Source organism: Syzygium oleosum, unplaced genomic scaffold, assembly GCF_021117445.2.
Source record: "Syzygium oleosum isolate NSW1041296 unplaced genomic scaffold, Sole_v2.1 Sole_v2.13, whole genome shotgun sequence".
Lineage (NCBI taxonomy): Eukaryota > Viridiplantae > Streptophyta > Magnoliopsida > Myrtales > Myrtaceae > Syzygium > Syzygium oleosum.
This window is the reverse complement of record NW_026607497.1, coordinates 2,467,852-2,482,626: the sequence shown is the minus strand read 5'-3', so window position 1 is coordinate 2,482,626 and position 14,775 is coordinate 2,467,852. Positions and strand designations below refer to the sequence as shown.

Below are 14,775 nucleotides of genomic sequence, written 5' to 3'. Positions count from 1 at the left end.
AACCGGTTTCACAGTCCTCCTCCATAGCTACTTTTGTCCAGACAGGTAATGCAATAGCGTGTCTTTGTTTTGGCTCTCTCCCCTGGGTCATTGATTTAGGTGCTACCGATCATATGACTGGATTTTTAGGTATCTTTTTTGACTTTCACGAGTTTATGTCCAATGTTAAATTAGTTAATGGTTCTCTAATCCACAGCGAAGGGGATAGGCATAGTTCCTTTGACATCCTCTAGTACGCGACAATAGGACAGTTTACACAGGGCAAGTTCGGGCAACATAATTACACGACAGTAGGTAAGTGTAGGACTTAAAAAATTTAATCTGAAGGTGCATTCGTTTCGCGAAAAATGAATAATTTAAAAAATATTTTTCTGAAAATAATCGTTCGTATCGCTAACAAAAATGAACGAACGAGAAAAGAAAATTTCAGAAAATATTTATACATGAATTACTGTCATTAGTGAAAATATTTTCTATTAATTAATTATTTCAAGTGATACAAGTGACCAAGCGTAGGAAAATATTTTATAAATTATTCATTTTTCGCGAAATAAACGTAGCCCTGAACATAAACCATTTTCCTGGAAGGAGTGCAAAAATTTGGAGCTCTCGAGACTTTGGCTTCAGTCGTTGCCTTAAATCTCTGCTTCTAATCAGCTCACTTTTTTTATCTCCACTGAAGCTTTTCTCTTGTGGCCCCAAAAATACAAAATGAAAGAAGCCTCTCTCTCGCAGCCATTCTTTCCATTCACTCTGCCTATATAGTCTCTCGAGTCCATTGTTGCGAGTTTTCATTCGAGGGAGTATCAAGCAAGTTTTTAACCAGGTGAGACTGCTTTAGATTAGATTAGGGCAAAAATTTGGAGCTCTCTTTATTTTCCTCAAATTTCGTGCGCTCTCCATGGAACCCAGTGCTGGTAGGTTGTCATCTGATTTGGTAAACAAAGCAAAACGTACATTTTTCCTTGTTTTCGTGTGAAAACTGATCTCAAGGATTACTTTGGTACGTGTGGATTATGGCACAACATAATTCATACCACCACTGTCACACCCCAAACTCAACAAGAACAAGGGCATGACACGCCATCCTTTCACCAAAGAACGCGGCCTAAACATAACCAAAACTCATCTAATATCATAATATATGCATCCACATATATACATGATATAGAGTTTATTTGGTTACAATATCAGAGTTAACTACAATCCATTAAAAAGCTAAGTACATAACCAGAAACAAGCTAATACATTAAGTTCCACATCTATGCATAACTCGTACCAAAAAGTCCCAACTATCAAAATGTCCACCCCGATATCGAAACTCTCACACTCTACTTGCGGCTCGGTGAAGAACCTGAAAAACAAGTAAGATGAAAGGAATGAGCTATCACAGCTCAGTGAGTAATACATTTCTTCTAAGTAGATCGAGCACCCACTATGCACACAGTTATAAGATCAAACGAAAGCTCAATTAACCCAACATATAACAAACTCCAGGTTCAAAATACGTTATATGCTACTTTAAATATCACATTTTCACAATAGGAAAACTCATTCCAATTAATAATATCAAAGAAGAAACCAATGGTCAAATCCATTGGCCAATCTCGTCAAAAAGCACATGCCAATGGTCCATTCCATTGGTCAATCTCATCAAAAAGCACACGCTAATGGTCCATTCCATTAGCCAATCTCATGCTCAGAAATCTAACTATGATCACAGATAACACCCCGTGAAAGACGACCAAGATTCCCCCCTTGGCAAGGTTTCCACCTACTATAAGCTGGTGGCTCCGCCCACAAGGATATCCTAGACTAGTATGTGCATACTCATAACCCCTCATTGGGTTCAAAAAGACACTAAGCATCAAAATCCACATCCTCCCATACCAGCAAATCCAATCCACAATAAAAAAAACACCAATATTCAGAAATCATTTCGCAAACGGATATATAACCCTTCAAAAATCACATTCAAACTCAAAAACTCCTCATAAGTCTTTCACAAAAGGTTTCACAAATCCCTTTACATTCCATAAGTTCAAACCGAAACAAAAAAGAATCTTCTATTTCAAATACACAAAATGACAGTAAATGCTCGATCTAGTTTTATGCAAATAAAATGTCATTTATTATATGATAACATATCTATAACATCTCATTTTCTAAACATGAGCTTACAAATTCAAAGAAAAAATAGTACCACTCACCTTGAAAAGCCGAAAAACTAACCTACGGCGATTTCTCGAGCCGACGCACTCGAATACCTAACAATAAATCGAAAAACGGTATCAAAACCAAGTAAAATGTTACTTCAACTACGACTCGGCTAAACTAGGCTTAGACGCTAATATAACCACTAAAAGACGCCCTCAAATCGCTCGTCTAAAGCGATTATCCAAAATCGTCCACAATGCGAAGCCTAAGCGCAAAACTTTATTGCGCCATAACTTGCTCCACTAAACTCCAATCCAAGCAAGTTGATAGTCAAAAGAAAGCTCATTCGGAACACTACAGGAACCCCAACTTGGTAGCCCCAAAATCGAGCTGAAAACCAACGAAAATCGGCCTAAAAGCCGCTGGTCGTGCACTGTTCACTGCGCGCGTTCAACTTCAAAAATTCATATCCGGCAAATAGTATGTCCAAATCAGATTCTGTAAAATCTCACGGCTCCGCAATACCATAAACTACCAATTCTATAAAAATACGCAGCTCTACGACTCAAAAATCTGACTTCGCCACTCGAATAACACATAACTCCGAATTACGAGCCCTAACCCGAAAAATATTCAGATTAATTGAACGAGGGGTGCGAATACTTACGGAGCGTCGCGTTACGAAGTCGAATCGGCTTAGCGAGACCCCCACGGTGCAAAGCCCTCTTCTCTTTTTTCTTTTTCTTCTTCGTCTTTCCTTTCCTCTCATTTCTCCTCTTTTCCTCTCTTTTCTTCTGTTTCTGTTCGTGCTCTTGGCTTCTTAAAACGAGCCGAGCATCACTGTTGCTTCTTTTGACTTTTCAACCATTTTCCTTTTTTTTTTAACCCATATTTTACAACCACGGTCTGCACGTTGCCCCCAGTAGCCCATAAGGCCTTCCCTCCCGAAAATCTCCACCCCTGTTTGCGTCTCTTTCATTTCGGCTCATACGAAACTGTGCCTCTCGCTTCCATCTTCGTCTTCGTCGTCTTCTTCATATCTCAAATTCTCTGAAACTTAAACAGCCATCAATCCCTTCGATTGTCATTCTTCTTCTCGCTCTAGCACTAGTCGCCGAGAGTGGTGCAAGGAGGGTTGCCGAGGGTCATGGGAGGGTCCAATCTAGCTCGCCTGAGGTCGTTCGATCTCGGCGTCACCTCGCTGATCCTCGCCTATGGTCACCTCCGGTTGCCTGGTCGACGTTCACACGAGGCTCGCCGACTGGTCGACACTCGTGCAAAGCTCGACTCTGGTCGCCTGATCGACGCTTGCGCAAAGCTTGCCAATGCTCGCCTCTCTGGTTGCCTCTGATCACCCAATCGACGCTCGCACGAGGCTCTCTGCTGGCTGCCTGGTCGATGCTCGTGCGAAGCTCACCTCTGGTTTGCCTCTGGTCACCTGGTCGACGCTAACGCGAGGCTCCCCAAGGCTCGCCCGGTTTCTGCTGGTTGCCTGGTCGACGCTTGCACGAAGCTCACCGAGGCTCACCTCTGGTTGCAACTGGTCGCCTGGTCGATGCTCGAGTGAGGCTCGCCTGGTCGCCGCTGGTTGCTTGGTCGACCTCGTGCGAAGCTCAGCTCTGGTTGCCTCTGGTTGCCTGGTCGATGCTAGCCTGGTCGCCGCCGCTGGTTGCCTCACCAAGGCTCGCCCGGTGACCCCACCCTCTCTTTAAACCTTTCCCTGAGCAAATAAACTTTGAGGGAAAGGACTTTGGGAGAATGACTTGCATTATCTGAAAGCTCTCCCAACGCACCAAAAGACTATTGCACGTGGAGGCAGCCACCCAAGTTTCGATTTGCACCTTACCAGGGTCAGGGTGATTCGGGGTAGCTCATGGGCTTGGAATTTCCCAACGAAGGAAGAGCATATCCTTGGGACGTTCCAACTCTTGCCAATTGCTTCTTTGCTTCAAATTATTGCAGCGTCAAAAGCAAATTAAGTTATCGTTTTATTCCCCGCAGGTTTTCCCATAGCAAATTCCACCAAGACAACCCAAATCATGGCTGTATGCTTCTTTTCTGTATCTAGAGTCCTTCCATTCCATTCTTGTCCTGCACCTCGAGTACGAATTAACAATTAACACTCTGGAATACTGAAGTACTCAATTATCGGATAAAAGTCAAATATAAATGCTGAAAGCTAACAAGTTTTTTACCTGGAATACTAATCTACAACATCTTTCCTCTAATGCTCTCAACAGTCTGACAATGGATGTGAACAAAATTGTGGGAATCGCCAACAATGTCTTCGGTGTTGTTCAAAAGGTCAGCAACGTCAGTGGAGTCGAAGCGAAGATGGATGCTCTGGAAATGAGTATGGGACTGCTGTCAGCCAAGAAGGCTGACATAACTTTGGAACTAGAGCAGGAAGAGAGGAGACCAGGAAAGAAAAGGAAGAGAGAAGTTGACTTGTGGATGCAAAGTGTAGGATCGCGGGAGGAACAAGTCCCCGAGTTAGGACGAAAAGTTAAAGAGAGGCATTTCTTTTCTCGTCTCATGTTGGCGGATCAGGTCAGTGCCCTTGCGACTGAAGTGGACAAATTGCGTGAGATGGGTCGATTTGATAACGGTCTCACGCTGGATGTGAAACCGGCCCGAGGCTATGAACTGCAACCTAGTGAACTAGTGGGACAAGCTTCTCAAAGAAAAAGGGATGAGATCTGGGATTTCTTAATAAACGAAGAGGTGCTCCAAGTGGGTGTTTGGGGACAGGCGGTAGTGGGCAAAACCTTTCTCGCGAAGCATATACATGATCAAATAGTGCGAGATAGTCCAAGGTTCGTTGGTGCTTGTTTGGTCACTGTATCGCGAGAAGGCACTGTTGGTACGATACAAACCGATATTGCGAAGTATCTCAAACTAGATTTGATGGAGGTGAGCCGTGTTTACTGGGGCGCGAGACTGAAGGAGGCATTGCAGGGTAGGAGATTCCTCTTTATCTTGGATGATGTTGAGAAATATTACTCTTTGGAAGAAGTGGGGATGGCCCTAGAAAGAAATGGATGCAAATTGATTGTGACGTCACGATCTAGGGATGTGTGCGAGCTAATGAATTGCCACAAGCTTGTCCATGTAGCAACTCTTCCCCAGAAGATACCTCAAGGGTTGGAAGAAGAAGTGTAAAAACTAGAAATAGAGGGGTCGGGGAAGTTGGAAGAGGGAAGGTGTGGGTCTGAGAGCGTTGATGAATTTGACTGGGATGTTAGAGGGGTAAGATCATCTGTGATTCCATTGAGCAACTCGGGATTTGCAGATGTCCCCAAGTTAGAGAGGATTTTAGAAGCACCTCTCTTCATCATTTCCATTTAACATAACCCATGATAGACGAAATTTTAATTTTCATTCTTTTCATTTCTGATTCATTGCAGCAATTTGACAAGCTTGATGTCTGAATTGTGTATGCACCGTATAACTTTTCAGTCTGCCTGCTCATGTTCAAATGCGTGTGCTTTTTGTTTATGTTCAGCCCAAGTGCTCTTTCAAACTTATCGCGAAACTCCTCAAATGTTAATTACAAGTTCGGGTGCACTTGAAATTAACCCCTCTTCATTTATTTACTAACCGCCCTTTTTCCTGACTTCCGGAGTAAGAACTGAATGCAATAATGAAATGACTGCTTTCAACTCTCGTCCTCTCACAGCCCTCTGCTCGCCTCATCCTACCCCATCTCACGGAGAAGTGAAAGCATATTTTCGAACGAAATAATTACGACTTCTTCATATTTAATAACGGCAACGGTGAAGGATGCACGCTCCTCCTCCCTATGTCTACTTATGATAAAACTCTTCCAGAACTGAAGCCGAAAAAAAAAAGGGTTTTGCACATAATCTACAAGAGTATCAACCGAAGACCACGTAATGGCATCCACGTAATTAACAACAACAATGGGGTGATTTTTAGAGTCTAATTGGGAAGCATTATTCTATATTGGCCTAATTCCCTAAAAAACTCCAAACTTTAGGTCAAGTCACAAATATGTCCCGAACTTTTTTTTATCTAAAAAAAAACCTCGAACTATAGGTCCAATCCCAAATATGCCCCAAACTTTTTTTTGTCTTAGAAAAAATCCCAAACTTTAATTCATGTCCCAAATCTGCCCCAAATTTTGTTTTGTGTAAAAAAAATTATCAAAATTTAATTTATTTTCAAAATATACTCTCTTGATCTAGTCTCAACTTGACGTGGCACTTCTACGTCGATAACAAATCCACATTAACAAAATAATGAGGCTTTTTTTTTTACAAAGAAAAGTTCGAGGCAAATCTGGACTCAACCTAAAAATTGGGTTTTTTTTATATTAATTTTTCTTTGGAGTGGATTTGTTAACGTCCGTAACTTTCGTATCCTAGGTCGGTCAACAATTTATATTGGGTTGGATATGTTATCGAAGTAGAAATGGGACGTCAGCCTGTACCTATTGCCCTATTACTTTGCTGACGTGGATTTGTTATGGACGTCGAAGTGCCACGTCAAGTTGGGACTAGATAACGGGAGTATATTTTTTAAAATAAATAAAATTTGCTGATTGTTTTACACAAAACAAAATTTGGGGCAGATTTGGGACATAAGATAAAGTTTGAGGTTTTTTCTGAAACAAAAAAAAGTTTGGAGCAGATTTGAGACTTAACCTAAAGTTTGGGGTTTTTTCTGAGACAAAAAAAAGTTCGGGGTAGATTTGGGACTTGACCTAAAGTTGGGATTTTTTTTTTGGAATTCACCCTTCTATACTCGGAGAACCAATCATTTTCCAATCTACAATCATTTCCTTAAAAGGAGCCCAAGGTTTGACTATGTTCCTCAATGTTCCCACATACATTAGCACTTATCTCAACTCCATGCGCTGCCCAGAACCAGAACCTACTATCTGTAACGACCTGGGTCCCACTCGCAAGATATTGTCTGCTTTGGACACTAAGTCCTCACGGTTTTGTTCCTCCGAAGGCGGCCCATACTACCCCCAGAAAAGGCCTCTTGCAAATTAAGGCTTCCCAAGCCTTTATAAGTTACCCAGGACTCCGCCCTCAAGCGATGTGGGACAGGAGAGACATGCCCCCTTCGCCATCCTATAACCCTGCCAGGAGCCATTCCTTGTCCAGGTCCTCGGATCCCGATGACCACTCCCCGCCCTCATCGGACCGGGTTGTCACACTCTCCCCCCCCTTCGAGCACAACGTCCTCGCTGTGGCCCCACACGCGATCGGGAGTCGGCTCTGATACCACCTGTAACGACCTGGGTCCAACTCGCAAGATATTGTCTGCTTTGGACACTAAGTCCTCACGGTTTTGTTCCTCCGATGGCAGCCCATACTACCCCCAGAAAAGGCCTCTTGCAAGTTAAGGCTTCCCAAGCCTTTATAAGTTACCCAGGACTCCCCCCTCAAGCGATGTGGGACAGGAGAGACGTGCCCCCTTCGCCATCCTAGAAGCCTGCCAGGAGCCGCTCCTTGTTCAAGTCCTCGGACCCCGACGATCACTCCCCGCTCTCATCGGACCGGGTTGTCACACTATCATAAGGTATTACCATATGCCACAATATGTTTGTAAGCCCTGCATATTATAGAGAATCTGGACGAGTAGATAACTCAACATTACCTTACGAAGCAAAGCATGACACAAAATCAGTGCTCCGTGTCTCCCGAATTCTCTCATCCTCGAGCCGAGCAAGGCTATCAAACTTTGAGCAAGATGAAGTCTGATCAGTAGCTTACAAGTACATATTAACCGAAGCCAAAAAAAAAAAACAAGAAAATCCCATACACTTGGGACAAGTTCCTTTCATGCATAAACGATTCTATTTTATCAACATCTTCTGGAGTGTCAACACAATGAGCCTCGTGATCAACCTTTATCACCTGCATAAGTAAAAAGAAAATGAGCCGTGCAATCAGAATGCCAGAAAAAGAAACGGCTTACTTTGTGTTCCATTCGTGACCCGTCTGAGATTTAGTAATGTTAGTAGACAGAGTTTTTTGTCGGATGAAAGCATCCTGAAGAGTCAAGAAAAGAAGTGATTGAAAGTTTAGCAAGTATTTATCTTGAAGATGATTTCCCCAACATGATATGAGATCTACTTCCTCATTTTAGCCTCAATTTACATGAGAAAATCCTCAAAAATTGAGAATTTGCACCAAGTGCTCTTAACTAATAAGATGACATTGAACATTGTTGGCTGATAAGTTTTTATTTTGGCCACAAAAAAAAGAAAAAAAATTGCCAATTTGTTACATCATCTTCATAACTACCAAAAGTTTACTTTTTTGTAGGGGGAAGAACATCATTGGTGCCAAAACTTGTGTACGGAGGCCACTTTGGTGCCAAAAGTTTCATTTGGATCACTTTAGTGCCAAATCGGAAGAAAAATGATCACTTTGGTGTCAACGGCGAGAAATTCCGGCCAAATTAATACGTGGCATTTATAATTAAATTTTTAATCTTAGTTGGATTTTTTTTAAAAATTAATCTACGTGGCATTTCCACGTATATATTTCGATTTTTTAAATACTTTTCTGAATTTTTTTCTTTTTTTTCTTCTTCTCTTTTTTTCTTTTCTTTTTTCTCCTTTTGGTCACCGGCCGCCTGGCCTCGCCCGGACGAGGCCGCCGCCGCCCGCCACAGGCGAGGCCCGACCGACCCTCGCTTGGGCAACGGCGGGCAAGCCCCGGCGAGGTCGGCCTCGCCTCGCATGGGCGAGGGCGAGCCCCGGCGAGGGCTCCTCGCCAGATCTGGGCGAGGCCGGCCGTGGCCGGGCCTCGCCTCGTGGCGAGCGGCGGCGGCGGCCTCGTCCGAGCGAGGCCCGACCGACCCTTGCTTGGGCGACGGCGGGCAAGCCCTGGCGAGGTCGGCCTCGCCTCGCATGGCCGAGGGCGAGCCCCGGCAAGGGCTCCTCGCCGATCCGGGCGAGGCCGGCCGTCGCCCAGGCCACGGCGGCCCGGCGGGGTCGTCTTCCCGGCGACGTCCGGCGGGGCCGCCGTGGCCGGCGACGGCCGGCCTCGCCGGATCTGGCGAGGGAAGCCCTTGCCGGGGCTCGCCCTCACCCATGCGAGGTGAGGCCGACCTCGCCGGGGCTTGCCCGCCGTCGCCCAGGCGAGGGTCTGCCGGGCCTCGCCTGTGGCGGGCGGCGGCGGCCTCGTCCGGGCGAGGCCAGGCGGCCGGCCTCCGGTCACCGGCGGTGACCAAAGGGAGAAGAAAGAAAAGAAAAAAGAAAAGAAGGAAAAAAGAAAGAAAAGAAATAAAAAGGAAAAAAGAAAAAAAGTTATTTAAAATAAAAAATGCTGACTGTGCGTGCTCACTGTATCTCCGGCGAGCCACGTCGGCTTTAAATACTAATAAAAAATTGCCATGTCAGATTTCCGACCAATCAGATCGGAGTTGGCACTTAAAAGATTGTTTTTCAAATTTTTTGGCACTAAAGTGATCCAAATGGAACTTTTGGCACCAAAGTGGCCTCCGTACACAAGTTTTGGCACCAATGCTGTTCTTACCCCCTTTTTTGTATCCTCCAAGCAGCTTGAGGATTTACTACTGATAAAAAGAGAAAGTAAAAAGTCTAGGGTACCTAGATTTTATAACCATTCTCAACAATTATAAGCTGTTCTAGATCTTCCTCAAGCTGGAGTGGGGTAGGCTGGAGCTCTGGATATATCTTTAAAAACTTTGAATCATATCACTGTGACAGATCAGAAACAAAGATACATTAAAGCCCCCGTTGAACACCTGTTCTCCTCAAATGTAAGATTTGGGCTTATAAAAGAAAGATAAGAAAACAAAGGGCCCAACTCCAAGTCACTTAAGCCCATTCTAAGTGTTTTCTTGTCATTCAGCTTGCACGCAAGTGAATAAATGAGCAAAGCATATAATGAGAAGAAAGGAAGAGAGAGAAGATTGTTAAAAACAAGGAAAGCAGAAACGAAGAAAAGAGGGAGAAATTTTTGTGCGTACACGTTTCGGTCATCCCGACAAGCTGAATCAACTTTGTTTTGCAACGCCCTGCTAAGTATTCAAGCCCATTATTCATTTGATCGAAATAATTTTCGAAATTAGGTCATTAATTCGAAGTTTTGTCAATTTTGAATTGCGATGCTCGATTGAGAAGTTATTAAGCTGTGGATTTATATGGAAATGATAGTTTAGGGCATTGTAGAGTTGTAGGATTTGACGAAAATCAATTTTGAAGTATGGTTTGATTAGAACAAAATTATGAAATTTTGTGTGCGAGTTACGCGTAATGGACAATATGCGTAAAGGACAGATGACCATTCGTTGTAAACGAGTTTCTTCATTGGCGCTTAGGTGTTGATTGATCAATGAATAAGTGTAGTTAAGTCGAGTTGTTCGTTAGAATAGTGTATTACTCGGATTTTGATATTGTTTTTCGAGTAATTGATAGGAATACAAATGCATCGGCTCGAGTAACCTTCGTAAGTTGGTTTCAAGCTTTTCCAGGTGAGCGGTATTATCTCTTATTCGAATTTGTAAACTCATTGAAAGCGATATGAATTAATTATATTATGAGTAAAGAAATCACATTTTTTGTTGCATATGGATCGAGCATTTACAACTGCATTGTCTATTTGAAATGGCAAGATATCTTTTGATTACAGTTTGAGTTGATTGTTCGTAAATGGTTTGCAAAACTTTTTATGAAAGAAACATGAAAAGTTCTTGACTTTGAATATGATTTATGAAATGTTGTATCTATGTTTGATAAATTAAATCGTGAAAAGTGATATGATTTGGTTATTGAACTTGAGTTTTTAAATGGATTGTAAATTTGATTGTGGTTTATTGGAGAATTTTGTTAGTGGATTATGCTCATGTTGCTATGATTAGAACTCATTGAGAGTTGTAAGTATGCATACTTGTTAGTAGGGGTGTGCAAAACGGACCGCCCGGACCAGACTGGATCGGCCAATTTGGTCCAGTTCCCGGGAGTATCGGTCCAGTTCTTGGTTTCTAAAAGTGGAACCGGTGTCCGGGGGGTCCGGTTCCCAGTTCCAAGGGGGAACCGGACCGGACCGGACAGACAATATATATTTTAATTTTTTTTCAAAAAAATTAGTAAAATTTGAACTAAACTTTAAGTGAACTTCATTGACAAAAATTTAGTGATAAAATTTAGTAAAATATGAATTAAACCCTGAGTAAACTTCATTGACAAAAATTAATAAAATGTGAACTAAACCTTAAGTGTTTGACCAAAAAAAAAAAACTAAACCCTAAGTGACCAGTTCCATTGGCCCGGTCTGGTCCGATTCCCGGTCCTAGGACCAACCAGTCCGGTTCCCAGTTCCACCTTGGAACCACCGGACCGGACCGGGAACCAATCACCTCTACTTGTCAGGACGTTCTTCTAGACCGAATCACCGGCTAATATAGTTGGAGACCTAGCCAAAGGAGGAAAGTTGGTCACCTTTATCATAGGTGTTAATTGAGACCATAGTTAGATGTTGAGCATTAGATTAATCGATGAAATGGACTATTGACATTTGATTTGATTGGAATTGATCATTGGAATACACCGTTGATGGCTGATTTGTTATTGTTGAGTTGATATTGTTGATTGATCTTATACATAAAAAGTTTTGGTGAAAAGATATCATCCACTTTTTATATTTTACGTATATCGTATTTTGGATTTGATATTAATTTATAAAGATTCATAGTAAATGTTCGATCGGCTTAAAAGAAACGTACTACTCATTAAACAATGGTTGCTCATTCTATTCGTTTTACTTGTTTTTCAGGTTTTGCACCTAGCTGCAAGTAAGATGAGAACCTTTACATTATCAGGAAGACATTTTGATAGTGGGATTTTTTTGGATATGAGTTATAATATGGCTATGGCGAACTTCTAAGTTAGTTGTTAGTTTCAAATGTACCTATTCTTTTGATAATTTATAGAAACTCCAATACTATAACCAAATGACTCTCTCATCAAATATATGTAAGTATATATATTTTGATAACAGGTTGATGATAGTTATATTTGAGGCTGTGTCCTTTGGATGGAAGGATGACTGTGTCATTGCCCCTGTACTAGTAGAGTTGGGGGTGTGACAATTCAAGACCTGTTTCATTCGTGACAAACTATTATATATACACATAATTCCAAGAAATAGAGTGATGAGTGCAAAATATCTACACACAATCATAGTAGAGCATAAGGGTGATTACTGTAACACCCCGAGTCTATATTGTGTAATATTATACGCTTTGGGCCCATTGACTCTCACGGCTTTAAAACGCGTTACACAGAGTAGAGAACCCCAAGCCTTATCAACTAGTCCAGGACTCCCCCTTAGGCGATGTGGGAAAAGAGAGACTCCCCTCTTTCCTGCGCACGTCCGAGGACCGAGGTGTGGATGCACCGCTATCCCTCCTCCCTGCGCACCACTGCCTGGGCCATCACACTCTCCACCTCTTACTGGCACAGTGCCCTCGCTGTGACCCCACACGCGATCAGGAGTCGGCTCTGATACCACCTGTAACGCCTCGGGTTCGCCAATGTACACATATTGTCCACTTTGGGCTCCACTGGGCCCTCATGGTTTTGTTCCTCTGGACTTCACCCAGAAAACGCATATTGCAGGGGCAGAGGCGCGAACGCATCACCATCCCTCTCCCAAGCCAATATATTGTCCTCTATTGGTAAATACGCTTCACTGGCATGAATGTATCGCAGCCGCAGCTCCCCGCTGCCTCCCTCAAGGTTTTGTTTCCTTCACCCATAGGCTCAGAACGCGTATGTACAGATAGAGAATCTCGAACCTTAGAAGCCAGTCCATGACTCCCCCCTAAGCGATGTGGGACAAGAGAGGCTCCCCCTTCTCTGCGCATGTCCAAGGACCGAGGCGCGGACGCACGTCCGGGATAAAATTAAACTTACTCGTTATCTGGATTTAGTCCGCTAGAGAAGTAAATAGCATAGCCACTATTATCCACAACACATTTAACCCGATTAGTATCAAATGCATCTCCAGGTTTTGAAGAGGTAACCGCAGTGCTAAATACTGCATCTGGGGCAGCCTGCAAACACCAAAAGGGGAAATGACTAAAGAAACATAGAATGCTCTATCTCGTAAAGTGACCCTAGAAGAAATACCGCAGCTTCGAGAAATCAGAATTTTTGACATGCACTCGCAGTGACATTGGAAGAGTTAGAAGAGGAAAACTTCAGTTGTGAACAAAGAATCAATTTAAGCCGGTGGCAGTAACCTTCCATAACGTAGATTACTTTTGACATGAAAGTGACCTTTTTGGGGGGAAAAAATTGCCTCCAATGTGACCCCAAGATATTGGCTATCTTCCGAGAAGGGTGTAAGCACGACTGTTGATGATAACTCTATCGTTTGTCTAACTCGGACCATAATGCAAGGTAAGCTGATGCAACTTGAATACCTGATGACGAAGCCGAAGAGATAAAGAGGGCTTAATAATTTTAAATTTACTAAAACCATCTTCCAAGGTGGTATGTCCCCTGTAGACCGCATGCCCCAAGACTTTTGCTTCTATTCACTTCACCATATTCCTCGACTTTGGCTTCTCTGTAGCAGCCATTCCTTCCTTTACTCTCCCCGATGTTGTCTCTTAATATCATTCCTGAATTAATCTCTGCTTGCGGTATTTTATTTGAAGAATTATCAACAAGTTTTTACCAGGTGGGACTGCTTTAGATTAGTGAAAAGTTGGAGCTCTCTGTTTTTTTTTTCCTAAATCCCTGCGCTCTCCATGTAACTATTACTGGTAAGCTGTCATTTCATTTGGCAGACAAAATTTAGTACTTTTTTCTCGGTACATATAGGCTGCGCATGGCAACTTGCCAAATAGTATTTGATTCTGTTCTTTTGTTCCCAGAATCAGTTTGGAAATAAAAATCCGTTTGTTTAATTTTTTGATTCTGGGCACAAATTCTTGCAAATTTGTGCCCAGAATCAGTTTTGGAGCAAAATCAAGAATAAAAAAAAAGTAGCTTCTTGATTCTGGGAACAAAAATGAGAATCAGTTTTTTTTCTTCTTCTTTTTCTTGGTTTTTAATATAGCTTCTAATATCCGGTGCGAGGGCCACCCTCGCCGTATCTAGCGAGATTAAAATATTTTAATAAAAAAATATTATTAATAAAAAAATTTTACCGGCCATGGCCAGCGACCAGGCCATGGCGAAAAAAATAAAAAAAATATTTTCAATAAAAATATTTTTATTAAAATATTATTAATAAAAAAATTATTTATAAAAAAATATCTTACCGGCCATGGCCAGCGACCAAGCCATGGAAAAAAAATAAAAATAATAATTTCAATAAAAATATTTTACTAGCCATTGCCAGCGACCAGGCCATGGCGAAAAAAAAAGAAAAAAATATTTTCAATAAAAATTATTAATTAAAAAATATTTTACCGGCCATGGCCAAGAAGGAGGAGAACAAAAAAACAAAAGAAAGAAATATTAAAATATTTAAAATGTTATTAAAATATTATTAATAGAAAGAAATTTTATGCCGTTACCAAACGCATTTCTGTTCTTTTACTATTTCAGGAATAGAAATTTTGGGCCGTTACCAAACGCCTTCAAATGCTCAGAAT

At 42.1% G+C, this 14,775-nt stretch overlaps 1 protein-coding gene across 1 annotated transcript; it reads left to right on the top strand.

Moving 5' to 3' along the window:
• Window positions 1-4,404: 4,404 nt before the first annotated feature.
• Window positions 4,405-5,566, top strand: LOC130139817 (disease resistance protein RFL1-like). Its single transcript, XM_056317534.1, has one exon. It carries the CDS (start codon window positions 4,405-4,407, stop codon window positions 5,317-5,319), a length of 915 nt encoding a protein of 304 aa, XP_056173509.1. The 3' UTR covers window positions 5,320-5,566.
• The last annotated feature ends 9,209 nt before the right edge of the window (window positions 5,567-14,775 follow it).

What these genes read in the sequence shown, in the direction of transcription:
- LOC130139817 (XM_056317534.1), top strand. Translation starts at nt 4,405, where the DNA reads ATGGATGTGAACAAAATTGTGGGAATCGCCAACAATGTCTTCGGTGTT.